Source organism: Mrakia frigida (assembly GCF_051309035.1).
Source record: "Mrakia frigida strain ATCC 22029 unplaced genomic scaffold BDY24scaffold_23, whole genome shotgun sequence".
Lineage (NCBI taxonomy): Eukaryota > Fungi > Basidiomycota > Tremellomycetes > Cystofilobasidiales > Mrakiaceae > Mrakia > Mrakia frigida.
This window is the reverse complement of record NW_027481258.1, coordinates 343,511-362,209: the sequence shown is the minus strand read 5'-3', so window position 1 is coordinate 362,209 and position 18,699 is coordinate 343,511. Positions and strand designations below refer to the sequence as shown.

At 54.8% G+C, this 18,699-nt stretch overlaps 6 protein-coding genes across 6 annotated transcripts; 4 read left to right on the top strand and 2 right to left on the bottom strand.

Moving 5' to 3' along the window:
- Positions 1-2,001: 2,001 nt before the first annotated feature.
- BDY24DRAFT_123763 (uncharacterized protein) lies at positions 2,002-4,923 on the bottom strand. Its single transcript, XM_076635956.1, has 6 exons — positions 4,825-4,923; positions 3,870-4,725; positions 3,717-3,794; positions 2,930-3,634; positions 2,511-2,855; positions 2,002-2,430 (listed from the first exon to the last, which is right to left on the bottom strand). Exons 2-6 carry the CDS (start codon positions 4,703-4,705, stop codon positions 2,127-2,129), a joined length of 2,268 nt encoding a protein of 755 aa, XP_076495024.1. The 5' UTR covers positions 4,706-4,725; positions 4,825-4,923; the 3' UTR covers positions 2,002-2,126.
- Positions 4,924-5,532: 609 nt separating this feature from the next.
- On the top strand, positions 5,533-7,808 carry BDY24DRAFT_123705 (uncharacterized protein). The gene is made up of 3 exons (XM_076635955.1): positions 5,533-6,055; positions 6,431-7,588; positions 7,664-7,808. The coding sequence occupies exons 1-2, from the start codon at positions 5,767-5,769 to the stop codon at positions 7,468-7,470; spliced, it is 1,329 nt and encodes a 442-aa protein (XP_076495023.1). The 5' UTR covers positions 5,533-5,766; the 3' UTR covers positions 7,471-7,588; positions 7,664-7,808.
- A 590-nt stretch (positions 7,809-8,398) lies between these two features.
- On the top strand, positions 8,399-8,779 carry BDY24DRAFT_342388 (PAS domain-containing protein; the record flags this gene model as incomplete). The annotated part of the gene is made up of 2 exons (XM_076637478.1): positions 8,399-8,472; positions 8,569-8,779. Coding segments are annotated over 2 exons (285 nt in total), but the record flags the coding sequence as incomplete, so codon positions are not given.
- Positions 8,780-10,541: 1,762 nt separating this feature from the next.
- Positions 10,542-13,157, top strand: BDY24DRAFT_342549 (M20 family metallopeptidase; the record flags this gene model as incomplete). Its single annotated transcript, XM_076637490.1, has 10 exons — positions 10,542-10,962; positions 11,052-11,180; positions 11,253-11,353; positions 11,459-11,681; positions 11,765-11,851; positions 11,945-12,213; positions 12,286-12,515; positions 12,605-12,747; positions 12,884-12,953; positions 13,034-13,157. 10 exons carry the CDS (start codon positions 10,542-10,544, stop codon positions 13,155-13,157), a joined length of 1,797 nt encoding a protein of 598 aa, XP_076495021.1.
- Positions 13,158-13,449: 292 nt separating this feature from the next.
- On the top strand, positions 13,450-15,890 carry POL31 (DNA-directed DNA polymerase delta subunit POL31). The gene is made up of 9 exons (XM_076637909.1): positions 13,450-13,720; positions 13,924-14,045; positions 14,140-14,266; positions 14,347-14,496; positions 14,615-14,745; positions 14,817-14,906; positions 14,990-15,359; positions 15,453-15,554; positions 15,693-15,890. The coding sequence occupies exons 1-9, from the start codon at positions 13,537-13,539 to the stop codon at positions 15,836-15,838; spliced, it is 1,422 nt and encodes a 473-aa protein (XP_076495020.1). The 5' UTR covers positions 13,450-13,536; the 3' UTR covers positions 15,839-15,890.
- Positions 15,891-16,963: 1,073 nt separating this feature from the next.
- BDY24DRAFT_395062 (uncharacterized protein) lies at positions 16,964-18,481 on the bottom strand. The gene is made up of 5 exons (XM_076641261.1): positions 18,367-18,481; positions 18,223-18,278; positions 17,320-18,155; positions 17,148-17,224; positions 16,964-17,058 (listed from the first exon to the last, which is right to left on the bottom strand). The coding sequence occupies exon 3, from the start codon at positions 18,126-18,128 to the stop codon at positions 17,388-17,390; it is 741 nt and encodes a 246-aa protein (XP_076495019.1). The 5' UTR covers positions 18,129-18,155; positions 18,223-18,278; positions 18,367-18,481; the 3' UTR covers positions 16,964-17,058; positions 17,148-17,224; positions 17,320-17,387.
- Between the last annotated feature and the right edge of the window lie 218 nt (positions 18,482-18,699).

The following is an 18,699-nucleotide window of genomic DNA, read 5'->3' as shown; positions in this document are numbered from 1 at the left end:
CGTTCGAGATGCTCGGAAGCTGGATCGAAGGTGCTGGCGAGCTCGTTTGGGACGGAGGTAGAGGCGGAAGGGTTGACGGAGATGGCGACTGAGGTGGGGAGCTGGTTTTGGAGAGGAGAGCGGGAGGAGGGACCCAGGGAGTGCCACCGAGGAGGGAAGCGCGTCGAGAGTGGGTGGAGGCGGCTGCTGAGGCTGAGACGGAGGTTCGGATGGGAGAGGAGTAGGCAGATGGAGGTGGGGAGGAGACGGAGTGGAAGGGGTTGGTCTGGGATGGGTAGCAAAGGGGAAAGGGTAAGAAACGAGGTCAGTCTGGGAAGGCGAAAGAGAAGAGAGAGAGGGTAAGACGCGTCGAGGAGACTCACCTTAGGAACCGACGAAGGACTCGAAAGCCCCACTGTCGCCAGCCTCTCCGAGATACTCATCCTCTCCGATCGTTCCCCAGCTGACGGAGGCGATCCAACCACCTGAAAGGAATCCGTCTTCCCAGACCGATACGACGAAACGCTCCTCACACTCCTCGCATCCGCATCCACCGTCGCCGCTGCTCCTCCTCCACCTCCTCCCTTCTTCCAAGCCCGAAGCTCCGCATCCGACCCAGATCCCGACGATCCTTCCTCATCACTCGAATCTCCAGATCCTTCCACCCGTTCGTAGATCGAGCCAGGTCTCGACGAACTCGAAGCGTTGTTGGCGTTGTTGTTCCCACTGCTGCTCGAAACATCCATCATCTCCCTCTTTGCACCCCACTCGTTCGCATTCCCAGCTCCACCGTTCCCTCCACCAGCCCCATCCTTGTTCATTCCTCTCTCCTTGCTCCCAATTCCGGCCACGCTCGCCGTGATGCTAGCAATCGAGAACGCCGAAGCTCTCCTCGTCTGCGTCGGTCTCATCCCTGGGACGTTCGCCATCGTTGGGATCTGAACGAGAAGTCCGTCGGCTGCTGTTTGGGAGGTTCCGATGAAAGATCTCAAGGCTCCGAGACCTGTGTCGACGACGTTGTTGATTCCTGAGGTGGCGAGTTCTCCGACTTGGGAGACTCGACCTCGGAGACGGGATTGAGCTGCGAGGGCTGCGGTCTGAGCGGCGGTGGTAGAGGAGGAGGTGGTGGAAGGGAGGAGATCTTTTTGGAGGTCGAAGTCGATGGGTGGGAGTTCGACGCTGAGGAGAGAACCGAAGGGAAAGGGGAGAGTCAGCGACGAGGAAAGAGAGGGAAGAGGGAGACGAAACCGACTCACCTCAACACCTTGTCCGAGTCTCCCAACCCGAGACTTCCAGGATCGACGTTTTCCAAGAACTCGACGACGGCCGTGACGTTGACCAGAGCGTATGAGCTCTCTCCGGAGAAGCACATGCTGGCTCGGTAGCGTTGGATGTAAAGGAGGTGGGAGACGAGTTTCGAGGGGTTGGATTTGACGGTAGCGCTGCGAAAGGCAACCGTAACGACGCGTCGTCAGTATCTCAACCAAATGCAACACGCTCAGAAGAGAGAGAGAGAGAGAGCTCACTAGATGATGATAGGCAGCAAAAGATCAGCACCTGAAGTTCCTCCTCCCGAGTCGGCTGCTGGTTCCGTCTCGTTCGAGAGGACCGACGAGGTGATGGACGATCCGGAGGAGACGAGAGACATCGCTGCCGAGGTCGGAGGAGGGATCGACACAGCTTCGTCCGTCGTAGTACTAGGCGTCGTCGTCGAAGGAGGTTCCGAGCTCGTCGTGGCTGAAGCGCTCAGATTCCTCGCCGACCCCATCACGCTCTCCTCCATCATCGGAGTCTTCACCGCCGACGTATCCTCCACCCCTCCAGCACCAGCACCTCCCTCCAAACTCAAGCTCGGCACGCTTCCCTCCTTCCCGCTCTCCCACTCTTTCGATCCCATCCCCTTCGGCGTCTTCTCCGCCTCGTTGATCCCTTCCTCCTCAGTCGTCGTCAACGAAAGAGGCACAGGAAGGTGCTTCGTCGCTCGGCGAGGTGAGGAGTGAGTCGAGGAGGAAGGCGAGAGGGCTGTGGTGAGGGACGAAGGAGGTGGCGTCCATTCTTCGTTTTCGGGTCGCAGGCGGATGGGAGGGAGAAGTCGAAGACCTTCAATGACAATCTTGTGAGCTCGAACGAGGACGTCGCATTGGGATTTAGGGGTTTGGTGGAGAGGGGATTCGAGGCGTTTGAATTCTGTGCGAGCGAGGGAGAGAAAAGAAACAAAGAGGTGTGAGTTTGGACTCGACGCGACAAAGAGGAGACTCGGACGGACCCTCTCCGACGCTCTTCATGATCTCATCGAGACCCTTCACCACCACCTCGTCCCTCGTTCCATCCTTCTTGTAGGTAACGACTCCGAGATGATCCAAACTCAGATCGAGCATGCACAGAGCAGCGATCCTCGACGAGAGAGCCACGTCGTGTTTCGAGTCGTTCGATCCGACGGGAGAGAAGAGGCTGAGTGATCAAGACGCAGTGTTCAGTCAGAAACAGCAACGAGGCAAGAAGGAAATACCGAAGTCTAGATAGCTACTCACAGATTGTACGCCCACCTCATCACAACGCCCTCAACTCTCGACACCCCATCCACCACCTTCGCCTCCAACTCCCTCTCCTTCTTGTCCCTCTCCGCCGCATCCACATCCCCACCTTCCTCCCCACCACCTCTCGACCAAGTAGACTCGAGCTCGTCGTGAACGAGTCCGAAGAACGTCTGGTACGTCGTCGAGCACGCTTCCGGGTCGGAGTACGAGACGGGAGGGGACAGGGTCGAGAGCGTGGGTGTTGGGACCATCGAGAGTCGGTTGGATCGAGAGGGGAGTTTAGGGAAGGGAGGATGAGAGCGGGAGTGGGACGCTGGTGGGTGAGGGAGGGAGACGAATCTGTGCGAACGGAAAAGACGCGTCGAGGCGTCAGAAGCGAAGTTGAACAAGAAAGGAGAAAACGGGAAACGAACCTCTTCACCCCGTTCACCACACTCGAAGGCAGCCCTTCCAGCTCCTTCTCAATCAAACTCCTCATCGCCCTCCCTATCAATTTCTCAATCTCTCCTCTCTTTATGGCTTTATCCACTCCCCAAGCCGCGACCATCGTGTCTTGAGCCTTCTCTCCTCCTCCTCCTGCTGCCTCCTCTCCTTCCTTCTTGACCTCCGGATCCCGAGGCAGCTCAGCCGACGAAACCACCTTCCTCAACGATCCTCTCGAGCCAGGTCGTTCGATCTCAGCGTCCGCTGACGGAGCCTCGTCTTCGGCTGGAACGGCCGTTCCTTTCTCTCCCATCGTGATCGTCGGAGGAGGGTAGGCTGGACCTGAAGTCGAGGCGGAAGTCGATATCTTCTCGTCGTCGAGAGATGCTGGTGGAGGTGTAGGAGCAGGAGCAGGAGTGGGAGTGACAGGTCGACGACTTCCAAACAGCCCAGCGAAAGGGTTGCCCAACCGACTCGGCGCGACGGTCATTCCAGGGAGGACGGACGACGTTGCTCGTGGACGATTAGGGAGAGCAGGAGCGAGGGAAGGAGGTGGGAGAGGTGGAGGGAAGGGTAAGGTCGAGGAGTAGAGGAGAGGTGTGAGGGAAGGGAAAGGGTGGGAGATTCCGAAGGAGGAGATGGGAGTGGTTGGGATGGGTGAAGGGACGGGAAGGTTGAGGGAGGAGAGGGCTTGGCTGTAGATGAAAGAAGAGAGAGTGCGAGCAGATCGGTTAACGAATGAAGATCTGGGAACGAGCAGAGGTTAAGGAGACGAACGAGCGAGTGAGAGGATCGATGAGGGAGGCCATGAGAGGTCCGTCGGTTGGGAGGAACGAGTAGAAGGTGAGAGCGTCGCTGCATATTCACAAAGAAACGTCAGTACAAGACTTCCTGCATTCTTCGATAGAAAATAGTCTAGTTAGAACTCACTCTTCCATTCTCCCTACCAACCCACCCAGCGTCACAACCAGACTTCCCTCCTTCTTCCCGCCTTCACAGATGACCAGATGCTCCCTCACCATCTCGACCGTCACCTCTCCTCCTCCTCCTCCAATCTGTCCTCCCTTCGCGTTCCCACCAGTACTCCCACCATCACTCCCTGTACCACCACCTCCCTTCGAGTTCATCGTCGCGAACGGCAGCAACAAGGTCATCTTGCTCTTGCCCACGACGAGTTGCATCGTCTCCTCCCAGTCCTTCTCTCCTCCCTTCTGGACCATCGTCTCGAGCATCTTCATTCCTAGACTGTCGTTGGAGAGTCCTACTCCTTTTTGAGCTTCCGCTTTGAGGGAGGTGAGCTTGAGACGGGTTGTGACGAGGGAGGAGGAGGTCGTCGTCGTTGCAGAGGAGGAAGACGAGTCTCCAAGACCTGACGAATCGAGTTGAGAGGTTGAGATGGTTGGAACGACAGGGTTGGAGAACAAGGGTACGATGGAAGGATGAGGTGGAGGAGCCGAGGAAGGATCGTTGGAGGAGGTTGAGCTTGAAGGATGAGCAGAAGGAGAGGTGGGAGGGAGCGAGGTGATGGATCCTCCAGGTGTACGCTTCCGAGGTTGGTAAGGCAGGTTGCTCGAGTTCTCAGGGGAGGAAGAAGGTGTCGAAGCGAGGAGAGGATGCGTTGAGGAGGGAGTGAGAGAGACGGGGGAGGAGGAGGAAGGAGAGGAGGAGGAGCCGCCGCCGCTGCCATCGAGCGGTGTAGTAGACGTCGTGACGAGTTTGGTACCGCTGGAACGACCTAACGTGGCGTTGGGGAAGAGGGAGGACATGGTAGAGAAACGAGAGGGATCTGTAGAAAGAAGGGAGCGAAGGCGGTCAGGATCGAGAAGGGAAGGACGGGGAAGGAGCTCAGCAGGTCGACACAGAATCCTTCCTTCTCGACACCTACAGGGATACCAACGCACTCCCAGCCAGCATGTATACCTTGGAAGTCTCGCAAGTGAAAGAAAGGCGCACCTATTCAGAGATATCCTCTAGAAACGGGACGAGAAAGAGAAAGAGGGAGAAGGGGGAGATGGTTGAAGGTCCCGTTCGAGCGTTTCTCAGTCGTCCTTTTGAGCTTGAAAAGTTCGGTTCAACCGGTATCCCAGACGTGAGAGTGTGTGGATGAGTCCTGTGAGGTGTAGAGGTGCGCTTGAGAGAAAGGGAAGAAGGAGGGAGAGAGAACGTTGGAGGGCGAAAGGGAAAGAGCTCGATCTCGCCGCGAAGACGATCCGCTCAGACGCCCGAGCGAGGAGTAACCTTTTCCTCGTCTATTTTCGCTTCTTTGGGAAGCAGAGACGATCTTATGCCCTGGCGAGTCGTCGAAGGCCTTCTGTTGTAGGTGCGAAACTTTTCACAATCGGGATCCGTGTTTGTTTCTCGGCTCCCAAGATGAAAAACTCGTCGCGTCGATTTGAACAGCCCTTGGATCCCCTTCTTTTCTTTTCTGCGCTCTTCTCTCCACTTGATCTTCGTACGAGCTCAGACCCCTAATATACGATCCTCTCCCTCCTGTGCTGGACGAAGATCGCAAGAAGCTTCCGAGAAGAGCAACGCCGTCCCGCTTGATTGATTGCGAGAGCCCCATCGACGTCTTTTCCTTTTCAACTCCGATGGATCAACGTCACCTCTCTCCTCTTCCGCTTTTTGCCCTCAAACCTCGACCTCGGAAGCTTCTGTATCCTTCCCTTTTCCCGTTTTACCTCCCTTCCAACTTCTACAAACACCAACAAAACGCCATAGAGAACGCTCTACAGACAGAAAAGCACAACACCTCCGGCGGCTCCCCTTTCCCTCTCTCTCTCTCCGACCTGACCACCACCACACCACCACCACCTCCTCATCAACCATGTCCCTCGACGCACCTTCCTTCCGCCAACCTCTTCAAGGCTCTACTTCCTCCCCTTGCAACCCCAACCAGGCTCCCTCGCACTCTCCTCCGACGGGTCTCTCGAACCCTGGTCCTCCTTCGTTCCAACCGAAACAGCTGCCGTTCTCGGATTCTCTGGCGGAAGCGATCACGGAGGATACACCCAAGGAGAAGAACGAGATGGAAGCAGAACTGGGAGACGACGAGTTTGGGACCGGGTCGGCTGGGGATTCGGTAGGAGCGGGAGGGAGACTCGTTCTCGAGAGAGGTGAGTGAGCACGACCGTCGTCCGTTTGGAAGAGGCTGTGTTTCGAGATCGAAGACGAAAAGTTGGCGATGGGATGGCTGAGGGGCTGGGAAGGTTTTCGGAGAAGGAAAGCTTGTAGGAAGGGATAGGGAGGGGCTGAGAAAACGGGCAACAAGGGGACGGCGCAGGACGTGAATCTTCCCCCGGGAGTCGCTTCCCTGCCGATGAGTCCTGGCTCGAGATTGGTGGTAGAAGCAATCGCGTGAAGGTTTCCTTCCGATTTAGAGGATACTACACTCTATCATCTCACCAGAAAAAAAAAACGGAACCTGCCATCTTTTCCCGTCCCTCGATCCTGTCGTTTTTCACCGACCTGACGTCTTCTCTCTCCTCCAGCTCGTCTCCGTCGCAAAACCTCCCACCAAGTCCCAACCCCACCTCTCCCTTCCTCCTCCTCCGCCTCAACCTCCGACGGAGATCAACATCAACACCACCTTCCACGAACAACTCCCACCGCTCAACACCCAGGCTCCTACTCCCCTCCCGTCCGACCTGCGTTTCTCCGACGACGCACCTCCCACCCTCCAGCAGCTTCCACTTCCTCCTACTTCCCCAACTCAGCCAAACCACCTCCACCTCCCCTCCCACATCTCAACCTCCCTTCTCCTCCCACTCAGTTCCTCGAACCTTTCGGATCCTCCTCGAATCGACGATCCCATCGACCAGGAGGACCTCCTCTCCCGAGCCAGGGATTGAACGCCAACCAGGCCAGTCTCCTCTCGAGCCCTTTTCTACCACGAGGAGGAGAATCAGGTCACGCCAGCAGCTCGTCCATCTCCCCGAGGAACTCTCCTACGCCGAGTCACACCCCGAGTCTTCACAGCAACGGAGGAGGACCCTCAAGTCGAGATCGGTTCGCCGCCTCCCTCTCAAACGGTTGGAACACCCACCCTTCCCAAGGCCTCGGACTCCTCCACGCCCAACCTCGAGTCCTCCCTCGTAGCTTCTTCGGAGGATCAGCTTTGGACGACAGCGAAGCGAGCGCTAGTGGGTCTGGAGGCGAGGGAGGAGCCAGAGGTTCAGCCTCGGGAGCATCGAGCGGAGGGACCTCCTCTGGAGGAAGTGGGACTGGTTCAGGAACACCGAGATCGAGCGGACATCATCACTCGCATCACCACCACATCAGCAGTCTTCATCGGGATCTGGAGAGGAGGAGAAGGTTCAGTCAGGAGGAAGACGACGAGACACCTATCGAAAACTTGCCGGATTTGACGACGCCAATCCAGGAGCACGAGCTGGAGGTGGTTCCGGAGGGAGAGACGGTGGTTGGGAACAGTGAGAGTGGTGGGTTGTACCCTCCGCCGAAGGTGGTGAGGAGGACGAGCTGTGAGTACTGGAAGGCGCTGGGAGAGAAGAGAGGAGGGAGTGGAAGCTGATCATGAGCTCGTTCTTTTTGGTTTCGGAGACCCAACCAAAACGATCCATTTCGAGCTGGACGTGACGATACGGAATTTGGTTTCGCTGGAGGTGTTTGAGAAGATGTTGAACGATCCTGTCAGTCATTTCTTTCCTTTGAGATCTCGCGTCTTTTCGATTCAAACTGACTCGTTTGACGGACCTGCGAAACAGGTTGGACGCGATCGTTTTCGAGAGTTCATCGCCAAGTCTGGGAATTCGCCCTCGTCGCTGGCTTCGCTGGCGTTCTATTGTGATTCGCAGGCTTACAGGAAGTGAGTGATTCGGTGATCCTTGTCTTGGAAGAGAGGGAGGAGGACGTTCGAGCTCACCTCTCCTTTTCTCTTTTCCCTCGTCTCAGATTCCTCGAAGAGTTCCGTTCAGTGGGAGAAGCTTTGCATGGTTTGTTTCCCCTTTCCTCTCCTCCCTTCTCATCCCAAATCTCACTTCGTCGTCTTCCTTTCTCGTCTCCCAGAAACCTTCCTCTCCTCCAACTCCGTCTCCACCTCCCTCGCCAATTCGCCCGAAGCAGACTCGTCGACGGCAGCTCTGAATCGACAGAGGAAGACCATCGAAGCTAGTCCGTTCGCTCCAGCTGCGAGGAAGGCTTTGGAGGAGCTGTACAGTAACGAGTTTGGGAGGTTCGTGAGAACGAAGATCGTGAGTTTTGAAGGACGAAGACGCGACGAGCTCGAGTAGTGAGAGAGTTCACCGTGAGAGAGCAAGCTGACCTTTGGTTTGATGAATTCGATTTGGGGCAGGTCGAGCAAGCCAAGGTTCGGCTGGGGATGTTTGCGAATCAGGAGGAGAGAGGAGATCTGGGAGATGGTGAGTTGAGCTTTGCGTTTCTTTCAACATCCGATCTCGACGCGTCACTGATCTCGTTTCTTCTTCCACGTTGATCCAGTGTACTGCCTCACGAATCCTCGACTACCAGATCATCCGATCGTGATGTGTTCGACGGGTTTCGTTCGTCTGACGGAGTGAGTCCTCCCTCTCTTGATTTTCGTCGCGTCCTCTTCGTCTTCGTTCGTCCTCGATCAGCTCCGAGCTGACCACCGTCCTCTCTTCTCGCCCAGGTACCCTCGGAACCAGATCGTCGGTCGAAACTGCCGTTTCCTCCAAGGTCCTTCGACGAGTCGAGAGGCAGTCCTCGCCATTCGAACGGCTCTCGAAGCTGGGAAACCTTGCTGCGAGATCCTCCTCAACTACAAGAGATCGGGGAAACCTTTCCTCAACTGTCTTTCTCTCATCCCGTTGAGATCGACGACGGGTAGACTGGAGTACTAGTGAGCCTGCTTTGTCTTCCTCCTCTCGCTCTTCGCTTTGAACTGACGAACTCCTCCTCCTCTCGCAGTCTCTCTGGACAAGTCGACGTCACGTTCGTCCTCCCTTCTCTCCCATCTTCTAGTCTGCCTCGATCTATTCGTGCTGATCTTCCTTCTGCTTCCGCGTTCTCACAGAGCTGCCCTCGCCAACTCCAAAACCCTCGCCTTCCTCATCGGTGCCGATCAAACCCTCCAACAGAACGCCTACGAATCCGATCGATCTCACATGTTCCAAGAATCAGACCTTCGTCTCTCCTCCGAAGTCGTGGAATCGGTTCGTTCTCGTCGCGTCGCGTCTCCCTCTTTTCCACCTCCACCCTCGCTGATCTCCTCGTCCTTTCTTCCCTAGGTCGAGCGCAAGATAGGTCATAAGTCTGTGTTCGCCAAGGCTCGCTCGTCAGGTTTCAACGGAGCTTCCAACAATCGACGTTCATCTGGAGCTCTTTCGTCGTCGTCGGCGTCGAGTTTCGCTCCCACGAACGGATCTTCTTCTTCTCGGCCAAAGCCAAGCGGAGGATCGACCGAAGGATCGTTCAGTGGTGGGAGTGGGATGGAGAATGGGAGTACTCAAGGGATGAGTGAGGTGCTGAAGAAGCTGAGAGGGTTGGGGACTGGGAACGAGTCCTCGTCGGGAGGAGAGGGTGAGTTCGAGTTCGCTGCTTTGTCGATCGAGAAGAAGCTAACCCTGTCTTTCTTCTTGGGTTTGAAGCAGTCACGCCTATAGCTGAAGTTCCTGCTGGTCTTTCGGAAGGTCCGATGTCGGGCCACACGGAGATCTACACGAGAGTGAGTGAAGGGGACGAAACGCGACGCGTCTAGACCAGAACGAGCTGACCTTACGTTGTTCTTCTTTCGTAGATGTTTGTTGTACGAGCTTCGAAGAAGCTAGAAATCATGTTTGTCACCACACCGCTTCTTGAAGCGCTTGGTGAGTTCTGTTCCTCGTCTTCTGTTTGTCCGCCGAACTTCGACTGACTCGAGCATTTCCTCTCTGCGTATTTCAGGGTACCCTTACGCCACTCCACGTCAAGCCTACTGCTCTCCTTTACTGCATCGAGAGTGCGTTCCCCAGAAAAACTTTTCTCGCTTCCCGTCGCCATTCCGTGCTGACCTCGACGCGTCTCTTTTGTCCTCTCTCTTCGCAGCTTCACCGACCTCCTCATCCTCCCAACAAAAAGCGGAACCGCTCAGCTCCGAACCCACGTCCGGAACATCGTCGAAAAGGAGATCTCTCACAGTGTCAAGGCTGGACTTGCTCATTCGCCGAACGGGAGGAGGAGGCCTGGTTTTCGAGACGAGGAGGGGAAGAAGTTTTCGATGGGTGAGCTCTCTCGTTCCTTCCGTTAGCTCAGACCTGACGTTCGATGCTGATGCCTGGGCTCTTCATCGTTTCCTCTAGGCCTGATACATCTCACACCTCTTCGGTACGTTCTCGACGCGTGGAAACGAGCGCTCGTTTCGTTGCTGACCTCCTCTTTCTCTTTTATTTCGTTTCTCAGAGACGCCGAGGGTGTCGTAGATTGCTTTGTCGCTGTCTTTGGAGATTGATGAACCATCTCTTTCCATCTCTCTTTCTTCGGTGTTCTAGTCGACGAAAAGAAGTGGAAAATAGATCTTTAGCTCCTCGGATCCAGCCGACGAGACCTCCTTTCCTTTCAAACGACCTTTCGTCTTCCTCCCTCCGACCACGCTCCTCTCTTCGCACCCACTACCCTTCGAACATCATGGAGAAACAGACTACTCCTTCTCCCCTACCTCAACCCAACCAGGCTTCTTCTGCTCCTCCCAAATCTTCCTCGTCCAAACGTCGACTCCTTCTCGCCCTCGCTCTCTTCGCTCCTCTCGCTCTTCTCCACCTCCTTCCTTCCTCCTCGCCCTACCGACCCTCCTCCCTCTTCAAGTTCCACCACGGAGGATCCAAGCACCACCTGCCCCTCGGAGATGACGCCTGCTACCAGCCTGAGTCCCTCGAGCCTTCTGCGAAGGTTCTTGTTGAGCTCGAAAAGACATACGGATCGCAGGAGTTTCTGTTGAGGAGTGCGGAATGGTTGGGAGGAGCGGTGAGAGTAGAGACGGAGATCTACGATCTCTACGGAAGTGTGGAAGAGGATCCGGTTTGGAAGAAGTTCGAGAAGTTCCACCAGTGTGAGTTACGAGTGCGAACAAGAAGAAGGAAGGAGAAAAAAAAAGAGACATCGAAGCTGACTCGAGACGTCTCGTTTGAACGCTTGCAGACATCGCGAAGGCTTTCCCTCTCGTTCACTCATCGATGACCGTGACCAAGATCAACACTTATGGAATCGTCTTCGAGTGGACTGGATCCGATACTTCGCTCAAGCCTCTCCTTCTCGCTGGACATCAAGGTCCGTTGCTCTTTTCAGCCCTCATTCTCATCCGATCCTTGGTCTCACCTGCCACCCGCCTTTTCTTCTCAGACACCGTTCCCGTTGAGAAGACCACCATCGAAGCCTGGAAGAAACCTCCCTTTAGTGGAAAGTTCGATGGAGAGTTTGTTTGGGGGAGGGGATCTTGCGATGTGCGTCCTTTCTTTTGTCGCTTTCGTCTCTTCCTTCGCCCACACGGGCCGAGTTCAAAAGCTGACCCGACTTCTGCAACACTATCTCGCTCGTGTGGCTTATAGGACAAGAGTGGAACCATCGGTATTCTCTCGGCTCTCGAGTCGTTGCTTGAGGCTGGATTCGCCCCTCGTCGAACCGTCGTTTTCGCTTCTGGTTTCGATGAGGAGGGATCAGGTCCTCGAGGAGCTGGAATGATTGGTCCTTACCTGGAGCAGACCTACGGGAAGGATGGGATCGCGATGATCGTCGACGAGGGAGGAGGGTACGCTGAGCAGTTTGGAGTTGGTGAGTCGTCCGACGTCGAACTCAATTTCTCTCTCCTTTGCTCAAATTGGCTGACTCCACCTCGTCTTGTTGGTTCTCTGTAGCCATGGCTTCTCCTGGAACTGGAGAGAAGGGCCAGATCAATCTCGAGATCGTTGTCAACACCCTCGGAGGTCACTCGTCGATTCCTCGTGAGTTTATCTCCCCCCTTGCATCGCGTCGCGTCTTGTCTACTTTCGGGCCCAAATGCTTTTCCTCATTCGTTATTATTCTCTTCTCAACAGCCGATCACACTTCAATCGGTATCCTGTCCCTCCTCATCGCTGAAGTCGAGAGAAACCCTCACTCTCCTCTCCTTACTCGAGAGAATCCCTTCTTCTCCCAGCTCACCTGCGGAGCCAAGTTCGGAACCACCATTGAACCCAGCACCAAGAAGCTTATTGAGAAGTCTCAGACTTGCGACAAGATGCTCAAGGAACTCGGTAACTTGCTCGGAGAGGATCGAATTCAGAGGACGATGGTCGCGACGACGCAGGCAGTCGACCTGATCGAGGTGAGCTTCTCTCTCCTTCTTATGACTCTCTATGCTACCTACTGACGCTCACTCGTTTATCCTGTTTTCCAGGGAGGTGTGAAGGTCAACGCTCTTCCCGAAAAAGCCGTCGCCGTCGTCAACAACCGAATCAACGTCGCGTCGAGTTATCAAGAAGTTCAGGCTCGTCTCGTTGACCTCCTCCTCCCCATGGCCAAGGACCTCAACTTCCAGCTTGATGGCTTCGGAACCTTCCACTCTTCCAACACATCTTCACCTGCTGCTGGAGTCGTCACTCTCCAGAACTGGTCGGTGCGAGCCCCGTACGTTCAACCTCCTGATAGGCAATCAAGTTCTCGAACGGCAAGGACTGACCTCTCTATTTATTCTCTTCTTCTCATTATTCGATCAGCCTTAACCCAGCTCCCATCACTCCCACGGGAAAGAACGTCGCTCCTTGGGAACTCCTCGCCGGAACGATCAAGTCGAGCCACGCGTCGAGGAAGTCTGCTGCTGAGGGGGAGCCCCTGATCGTTGTAACCCCGTCGATCATGAGTGAGTCTCCTAGGTCGTTAAGATCAGCTTTCCCTCTCTACTAGACACGAGGCGTTGCTGTCGACCCGCGGTCTTCCTGCTTTTAACTCCCTCTCCCTGCCCCAAGCTGATCCAACACGTCTTCTTCCGTCCCCAGCGGGCAATACCGATACAAAACACTACTGGAATGTAACTTCGCATATCTATAGATACGCTCACATTTCCTCGTGAGTGAGAGAGGAGAAAGGAGAAGGGCGACGCGTCGCGAGTTCTGACCTTTCTTCCTTTCTCTCTCTCATTTTCTCAGCGCCGATATGTACACCGCCTCAGGAGTTCATTCCGTCAATGAGGCTCTCAAGGCTACCGCCTTCGTCGACGCTATCAGGTTCTTCACTCGGCTGGTCCTCAACGCAGACGAGTCGGACATGTGAGGGGAGAGGAGCGTCGGGGAGTGGCAAGGTTGTATCTTTCGCAGTTAGATATAGATGCTTTGACTTCCGTACGAGTCTGGAAGGATATCTCGGTAGCGAGCGAACCTGGCCATCCGATTCAAGAGTCTACAGGCGACTTGACGTCCTTCGTCTCTCGCCCATCTGCTCAGGGGACAAAGTTCTCTGAAAGACCAAGCTTTCGTGCAGACCAGGTGTTATGGTATCTCTCACAGAGCATGGCATCATCAACAAAAATCCTCTAAAACCTTCTCCCACTGAGACTAACGCACGAACAACGAAATCTTGAGCTTTTGAACTTCGAGAGACGCGTTTGACCTCCAACTCCTTCCTCCCTCGCCCTCCCTTTCCTCCTCCCAAGATGGCGACCTCCTCTCGCCCTGAATCCTCCTTCTCTCCTCTCCCCGAGCTTGCCAAAGGGTTCATGCTCAAAGGGATCACTCGAAACTACAACCATCAATACGCCAACATGTATTTTTCTCGACTCTCCGAGCTCTCTCGTCCAGTCAAGCAACGCGCGAAGTCAAAGTGGGAGCATGCTAAAGGTGAGTCCCCTGGATATCTGGAGAGGCCATTTCTCGTTTGGAGTGGATGAGAAGGGACTCGGAACTCAATCCACGCTTGAAAGAACCTTGGAGCTTCCGTAGAAGGATGTGAGGGAGGAAGGAAGATCGATGGAGCTCGAGCTGACCTTTCTCCTCCTTCCCTTCCTCCCTTCCTTCTTTCGCTTCTTCCTCGTCCCATCCAGGGAACCCCAAGCTGGTAGACCGAGTTCTCGACGTTCAGCCTGAAACTCTCTGTTACATTTACGGCACCATCTACATGGACATGCCTCTCAAACCCAACGTCCTCGAGGACATCAGCAAAGATGTGAGCTCAACGATTCCTTCTTCTCTCCTTCGCCTTCCTCTCTGCCTTTCCTCTCGAACTGACCCGAGACTTCCTTCCGTCTTGGCTCTGATAGAAATGGGTCACCGCTCCTCCTCCTCGAGCCAAGTACTTCTCAGACGACGACGAGATCCTGCTGGAGGACGATAGTGGGAGAGTCAAGCTCGTGGGAGACAGGATCAAGAACCTCAACCTCGTTACTGGTCAGTTCTGGCTCTTTCTTGTCTCCAATCTCAAGTCTTGATATACCCAAGCTGATTCTCATATATCTCGCTGTCTCTAGGAATCATCGTGGCCGTTCTTGGGTACGAGACGAAGCAGGGAGACTTTGAAGTCGTCGATCTTTGCTTCGGAGGAATCCCTCCTCACGCTGAGCCTTCGTCGGTCGCTTCGTCGTCGAAACAGAAGCTGGATGACATGGAGGTGGACGATGGTGAGTTTTGAGTGTGTCCACGGCAGAGGCCATACCCTCTCCGAAGTATTGGATGAAGGAAGGAGGAGATTGAGCTCGAGCTGACCTCTCGTTTCGACGCGACTTCCTTCCCTTTCAGACGCTACTTCTTCAGACCCAGGTTCTTGGGTCGCCGTTTTGTCGGGATTGGATATCACTGGAGCTCCTGAGCAGGCGTCAGATATGAGGACGACGATGATGGTCGAGTGGTTGACGGGAGAGTTGGGAAGTGTGAGTCGAGCTCGTGCCGCTCGAAGAGGCTTCAAGTCGACCTTCTGACACTTCGTCTTCTTCGTACTCAGGACGAATCACTCGGTGGAAAAGTCTCACGTCTCGTTCTGGCCGGAAACTCGCTCTCTCGTCAACTGAAAGCACCGGATCCCAAGAAATCAGTTCGTCTCTCTTCTCCTCCTCCCCTTCCTCCTCCTTTGCTTACTGATCACCCATCTTCGCCGTTTCTGTCACGGCCCAACAGAAAGTCTACGGATATGACTCCTCCACCTACTCGACCCACCCTTTAACGACCTTCTCGTCCCTCTTCTCCTCCCTCTCACCTCTCCTCCCCATCCACCTTCTCCCCGGCGCCTCAGACCCCTCCGGAACCACCCTCCCCCAACAACCTCTTCCTCGACTCATGTTCAAAGAGCTCGCGCCTTCCAAAGGTTTCAAAACACACACCAACCCTTGCTGGCTCGAGATCGGAGGGAAGAGCTTGCTCGCAACGAGTGGACAGAATCTGGACGACGTGTTCAAGTACGTTGAGGGAGAGGACGAGCTGAGGTTGGTGCTGGCGAAGAAGATGTTAGAGTGGAGGCATATGGCTCCTACGGCTCCGGATACACTTTGTGGGTCGCTTCGTTCTAGAGGTCGAGAGAGAGGGAGAGTCGAAATTGGAGACGCGACGAGCTGACTTTCTCCCTCCGTCCCACTCGATGCAGGGTGCCATCCTTTCGACGAGACCGATCCGTTCATCCTCAAACATGCTCCCGACGTCTACATCATCGGAAACCAGCCGAGATTCGAGACCGCTATCGTCAACAGTGAGCCTCTTCTTTCCTTTCTCTCTCCAACCATCTCTCCCTTTCCCTTCCTCGCCCTTTCTCTTCGTTATCCACCTCTGGAACTCACTTGAACTGACTCCATTCCTTGATTTCCTTTCGGATCGCCTACGAAACCAGACGCACAAGATCAACCCACCCGAATCATCCTCGTCCCTCGCTTCTCTCAAACCGGAACGCTCGTTCTCGTGCACACGAAGACGCTCGAGGTTCGAACGGTGGAGTTTGGAGTTCCAGAAGGGGACGATTTGAAGGTGGAGGAGTAGCAGTCTAGTGTCAGTTTGTGGTTCCGGATCTCGATGAGGTCAATCGATTTGCCTCTTCTCCTTGCCTTGCGTTCAACGAAAAGAGTCATAGTCGATGTAAAGAAAGAAAAGAAACAGAGTGGTACGCGGCAAGGTAGAGTAGACTAAGTTTGGAGCTAGTAGCGATGTTGAGTACTGGAGTGGTGCACGAAGAGGGAGAGTCAGCGAGGAGGTCAAAAACGAAAGAGGGGACGCGGCCAGAAGGATGTGGCTCACTCGAAGAGGTTGCCGGAGGTGAAGAGAAGTCCCTCCGGTGTGATGGACGAGATTCAGTTGGCGAGATCGGCTGATAGATGAAGACAAGAAGGGTAGCCCTGCGGCCTGTTGACGGCGACCTTCCTCCTCAGAATATCAGCCGAAAAACTACATCTCTTTAACTCATAGATATCAAATCCCTTACTCGCTCGTTGGGGGCAGAGGAGGAGAATGCGAAACAAAGGCCAGACGAATCGAACTGGGCGAGCTCGCCGAGTCCTCGTCCGTGCGATACTGATCGTGTTGATCCTGATCCTACTTAGACGGAGCGTCGTCTACCTCACGAAGGTCACCCTGTCCGAAGATCGAAAGCTAAAGAACCTGTAGCGACCCAGGGGGAAAAGAACTAAAGGAACGAAGGAATTGGTCGTCGAGCTCGTCGCATTTCTCCTTTGGCTTCTGTTGTTCTTCACGCGCGCATAGCGATTCGGTCAGGAACAAAAGTTTACGTATGGAGTAGCTTAGAGCTCATACTGATCATAGAGCTGAAACGAGCGAGGAAAGGGGAGGTGAGAGATGTGAGGAGGAACGCAGGGAACGAAGATGGGCTCGGAATCGCTGTACGAAAGGTCAAACGATTCACAACGCCTTGAGAAGGAAATCAAGCTTGACAGCACGTCAGTGAAGACTTTGGTCAACGAAGACGTGATCTGAGCGAATTCGGGAGATCCAGGTGCTTGCAAGGGATGGATGAAGGAGGATGAAAGTTGAAGGAGGTGAGCTCGACCGTTTCAGGCCGCCGACCTTTCGCGTTTCGACGCCAGAAAAAGCCTCCTCACGCTTCAAAGAAAGAAACGAGTGTTTAGAAAAGCATACAGAGAAGTTCATAGAAGTACGAAGAAAGTCAAGATCCCCAAAAAATATAGACGCGAAATCTCAATCCGAGGTGTTACACAAGAGGCAGCGCAGCAGGGCACGCGAAAGGTCTGTGAGCGATTGAACAGTGTAAAGAAGACCGTCAGAAGAGTTGGTCGAGGACGAGAGCCGAGACGCGTCGAGCGAAGTGCAAACTCACGGAAAGTAGCTGTTTGGGTCGAAGGAGAAGACGACGGGATGCTGATCGAGAAGAGGAGCCGCCGACGAGGAGTTCTACTGTTGAGAGAAGCGAGACGGGATGAAGGGTCAAGAGTCAGCGGTGGGAAACGAAGCCATGGATCGAGACAAAACAAGAGCAAGCAAAGACGCACCCCGTTTAGAAGTAGAAATCACTCGCCGCATCATACCAGGTGTATGATGCGTGCTTCCCAACGGCTGCTTAGAGCTGAGAGAAATTCTTGATGGTGGAGATCGAGAGCTTGACCAAGTGCTCGTCGCTGATGTCTCCAAGGTTGAAGGACCTTGTCGGCTGGACGACGACGTCCGCCAGTTTCCCCCAAGGCTCCTCGACGTCTGTATCGTACTCAACGGAGTTGGTGGCGAACAATCTGAGAGCTGTTCGAGCTAGGTAAAGGTGCTTCTGTTGGCAGGCGAAAGCCCATGTGTCGATGAGAGTGGGATAGTTGTCCAAAGTTGATCCGGCACCATCAATCGAAACGAAATCGTTCTCGCCCAGCGCGTCGGCGATATAGCGATGCGATGCGTTTGCGGCAAGATTCTCTGCTCCGTACTTGTTCGAAAGAGTGGCGATGGATCGAACGGCCGGCCAGGCCAAAGGGTCGGTGAGTTCTCGTGGTGCTCGACCCAGAACGGCGTGGAGGAAGTGCTTGAGATCTTTTGATGATTCCTCGAGTTTGACGACAGGTGGAGACGACGATCCGTTTGAGGGAGGTTGAGGGATGGCTAGCATGTCTCTAAAGACTGTCGATGCTGCTTGGAGGTAGAACCTTTGGACGCGAAAGAGGACGTTGTCCGACGATTGAAGAACGACGTCTCCTTCGGGGTCGTTGAAGTCTTCCGAGTACGTGGTGGAAGAGGAGGAGGAAGGTTCGTCCGAGGTAGATGATTCGACGGTCTTGCGCTTCTTGGAAGAGGAGGAGGACGCGTCGGGTTGAGACATGGCGAGAGGGAGGGAGGGAGGGTCTGTTTGAAGAAGGAGACGGTTTGGGTCAACGAGAGCGGTGAGGAAAGAATGGAAAGATGGAGCGCACTGAAAGAGTTCCTAGTAGATCAGAAAGGGATCTTCGTCTCGAGGTCGTCTGAGAGAAGGCTGAGGCAGAAGGCAGAAGGGGAAAGGTCAGCTTCGATTCCTCCTTCCTCAGAGCCTCTCGAGAGCTCAAATTTGCTCCAGAACTTACAGGTGACTTGAATGCCTCGAACGGGTGAGTTTTTGGTGCGATTTAAGAGAGAAATCCTCAAGAGATGCTTCGAGGGTCGTGGTCGTTTGGTGTCAACTTCCAAAATGAAACGAGCTCACCTCTTTCCCCCTTCCCTCCCTCCCCTTTCCCTTCCTCCAAACCGTCACTTCAACGGATGGCCCAACCTTCTACCCTACTCTCGACTCTGCACGGACTCTCGGAGTCACTCAAGCATGCCCACCCTCCAACCCACCCTATCTCAGCTTCCCTCCTGAATCCCTACGGTCCTTCAACTTCGACGACGACGGGAGGAGGGGAGGAGGAGGAAGCTCA

Coding starts and splice junctions, on each gene's coding strand:
- BDY24DRAFT_395062 (XM_076641261.1), bottom strand. CDS start 18,128: ATGTCTCAACCCGACGCGTCCTCCTCCTCTTCCAAGAAGCGCAAGACC.
- BDY24DRAFT_123763 (XM_076635956.1), bottom strand. CDS start 4,705: ATGTCCTCCCTCTTCCCCAACGCCACGTTAGGTCGTTCCAGCGGTACC. Junction 3,795..3,869: donor TTGGTAGGGAGAATGGAAGA/GTGAGTTCTAAC, acceptor GTGAATATGCAG/CGACGCTCTCACCTTCTACT. Junction 2,431..2,510: donor ATGAGGTGGGCGTACAATCT/GTGAGTAGCTAT, acceptor TTGATCACTCAG/CCTCTTCTCTCCCGTCGGAT.
- POL31 (XM_076637909.1), top strand. CDS start 13,537: ATGGCGACCTCCTCTCGCCCTGAATCCTCCTTCTCTCCTCTCCCCGAG. Junction 13,721..13,923: donor AAAGTGGGAGCATGCTAAAG/GTGAGTCCCCTG, acceptor CGTCCCATCCAG/GGAACCCCAAGCTGGTAGAC. Junction 15,360..15,452: donor TACGGCTCCGGATACACTTT/GTGGGTCGCTTC, acceptor CACTCGATGCAG/GGTGCCATCCTTTCGACGAG.
- BDY24DRAFT_123705 (XM_076635955.1), top strand. CDS start 5,767: ATGTCCCTCGACGCACCTTCCTTCCGCCAACCTCTTCAAGGCTCTACT. Junction 6,056..6,430: donor GAGACTCGTTCTCGAGAGAG/GTGAGTGAGCAC, acceptor TCTCTCCTCCAG/CTCGTCTCCGTCGCAAAACC.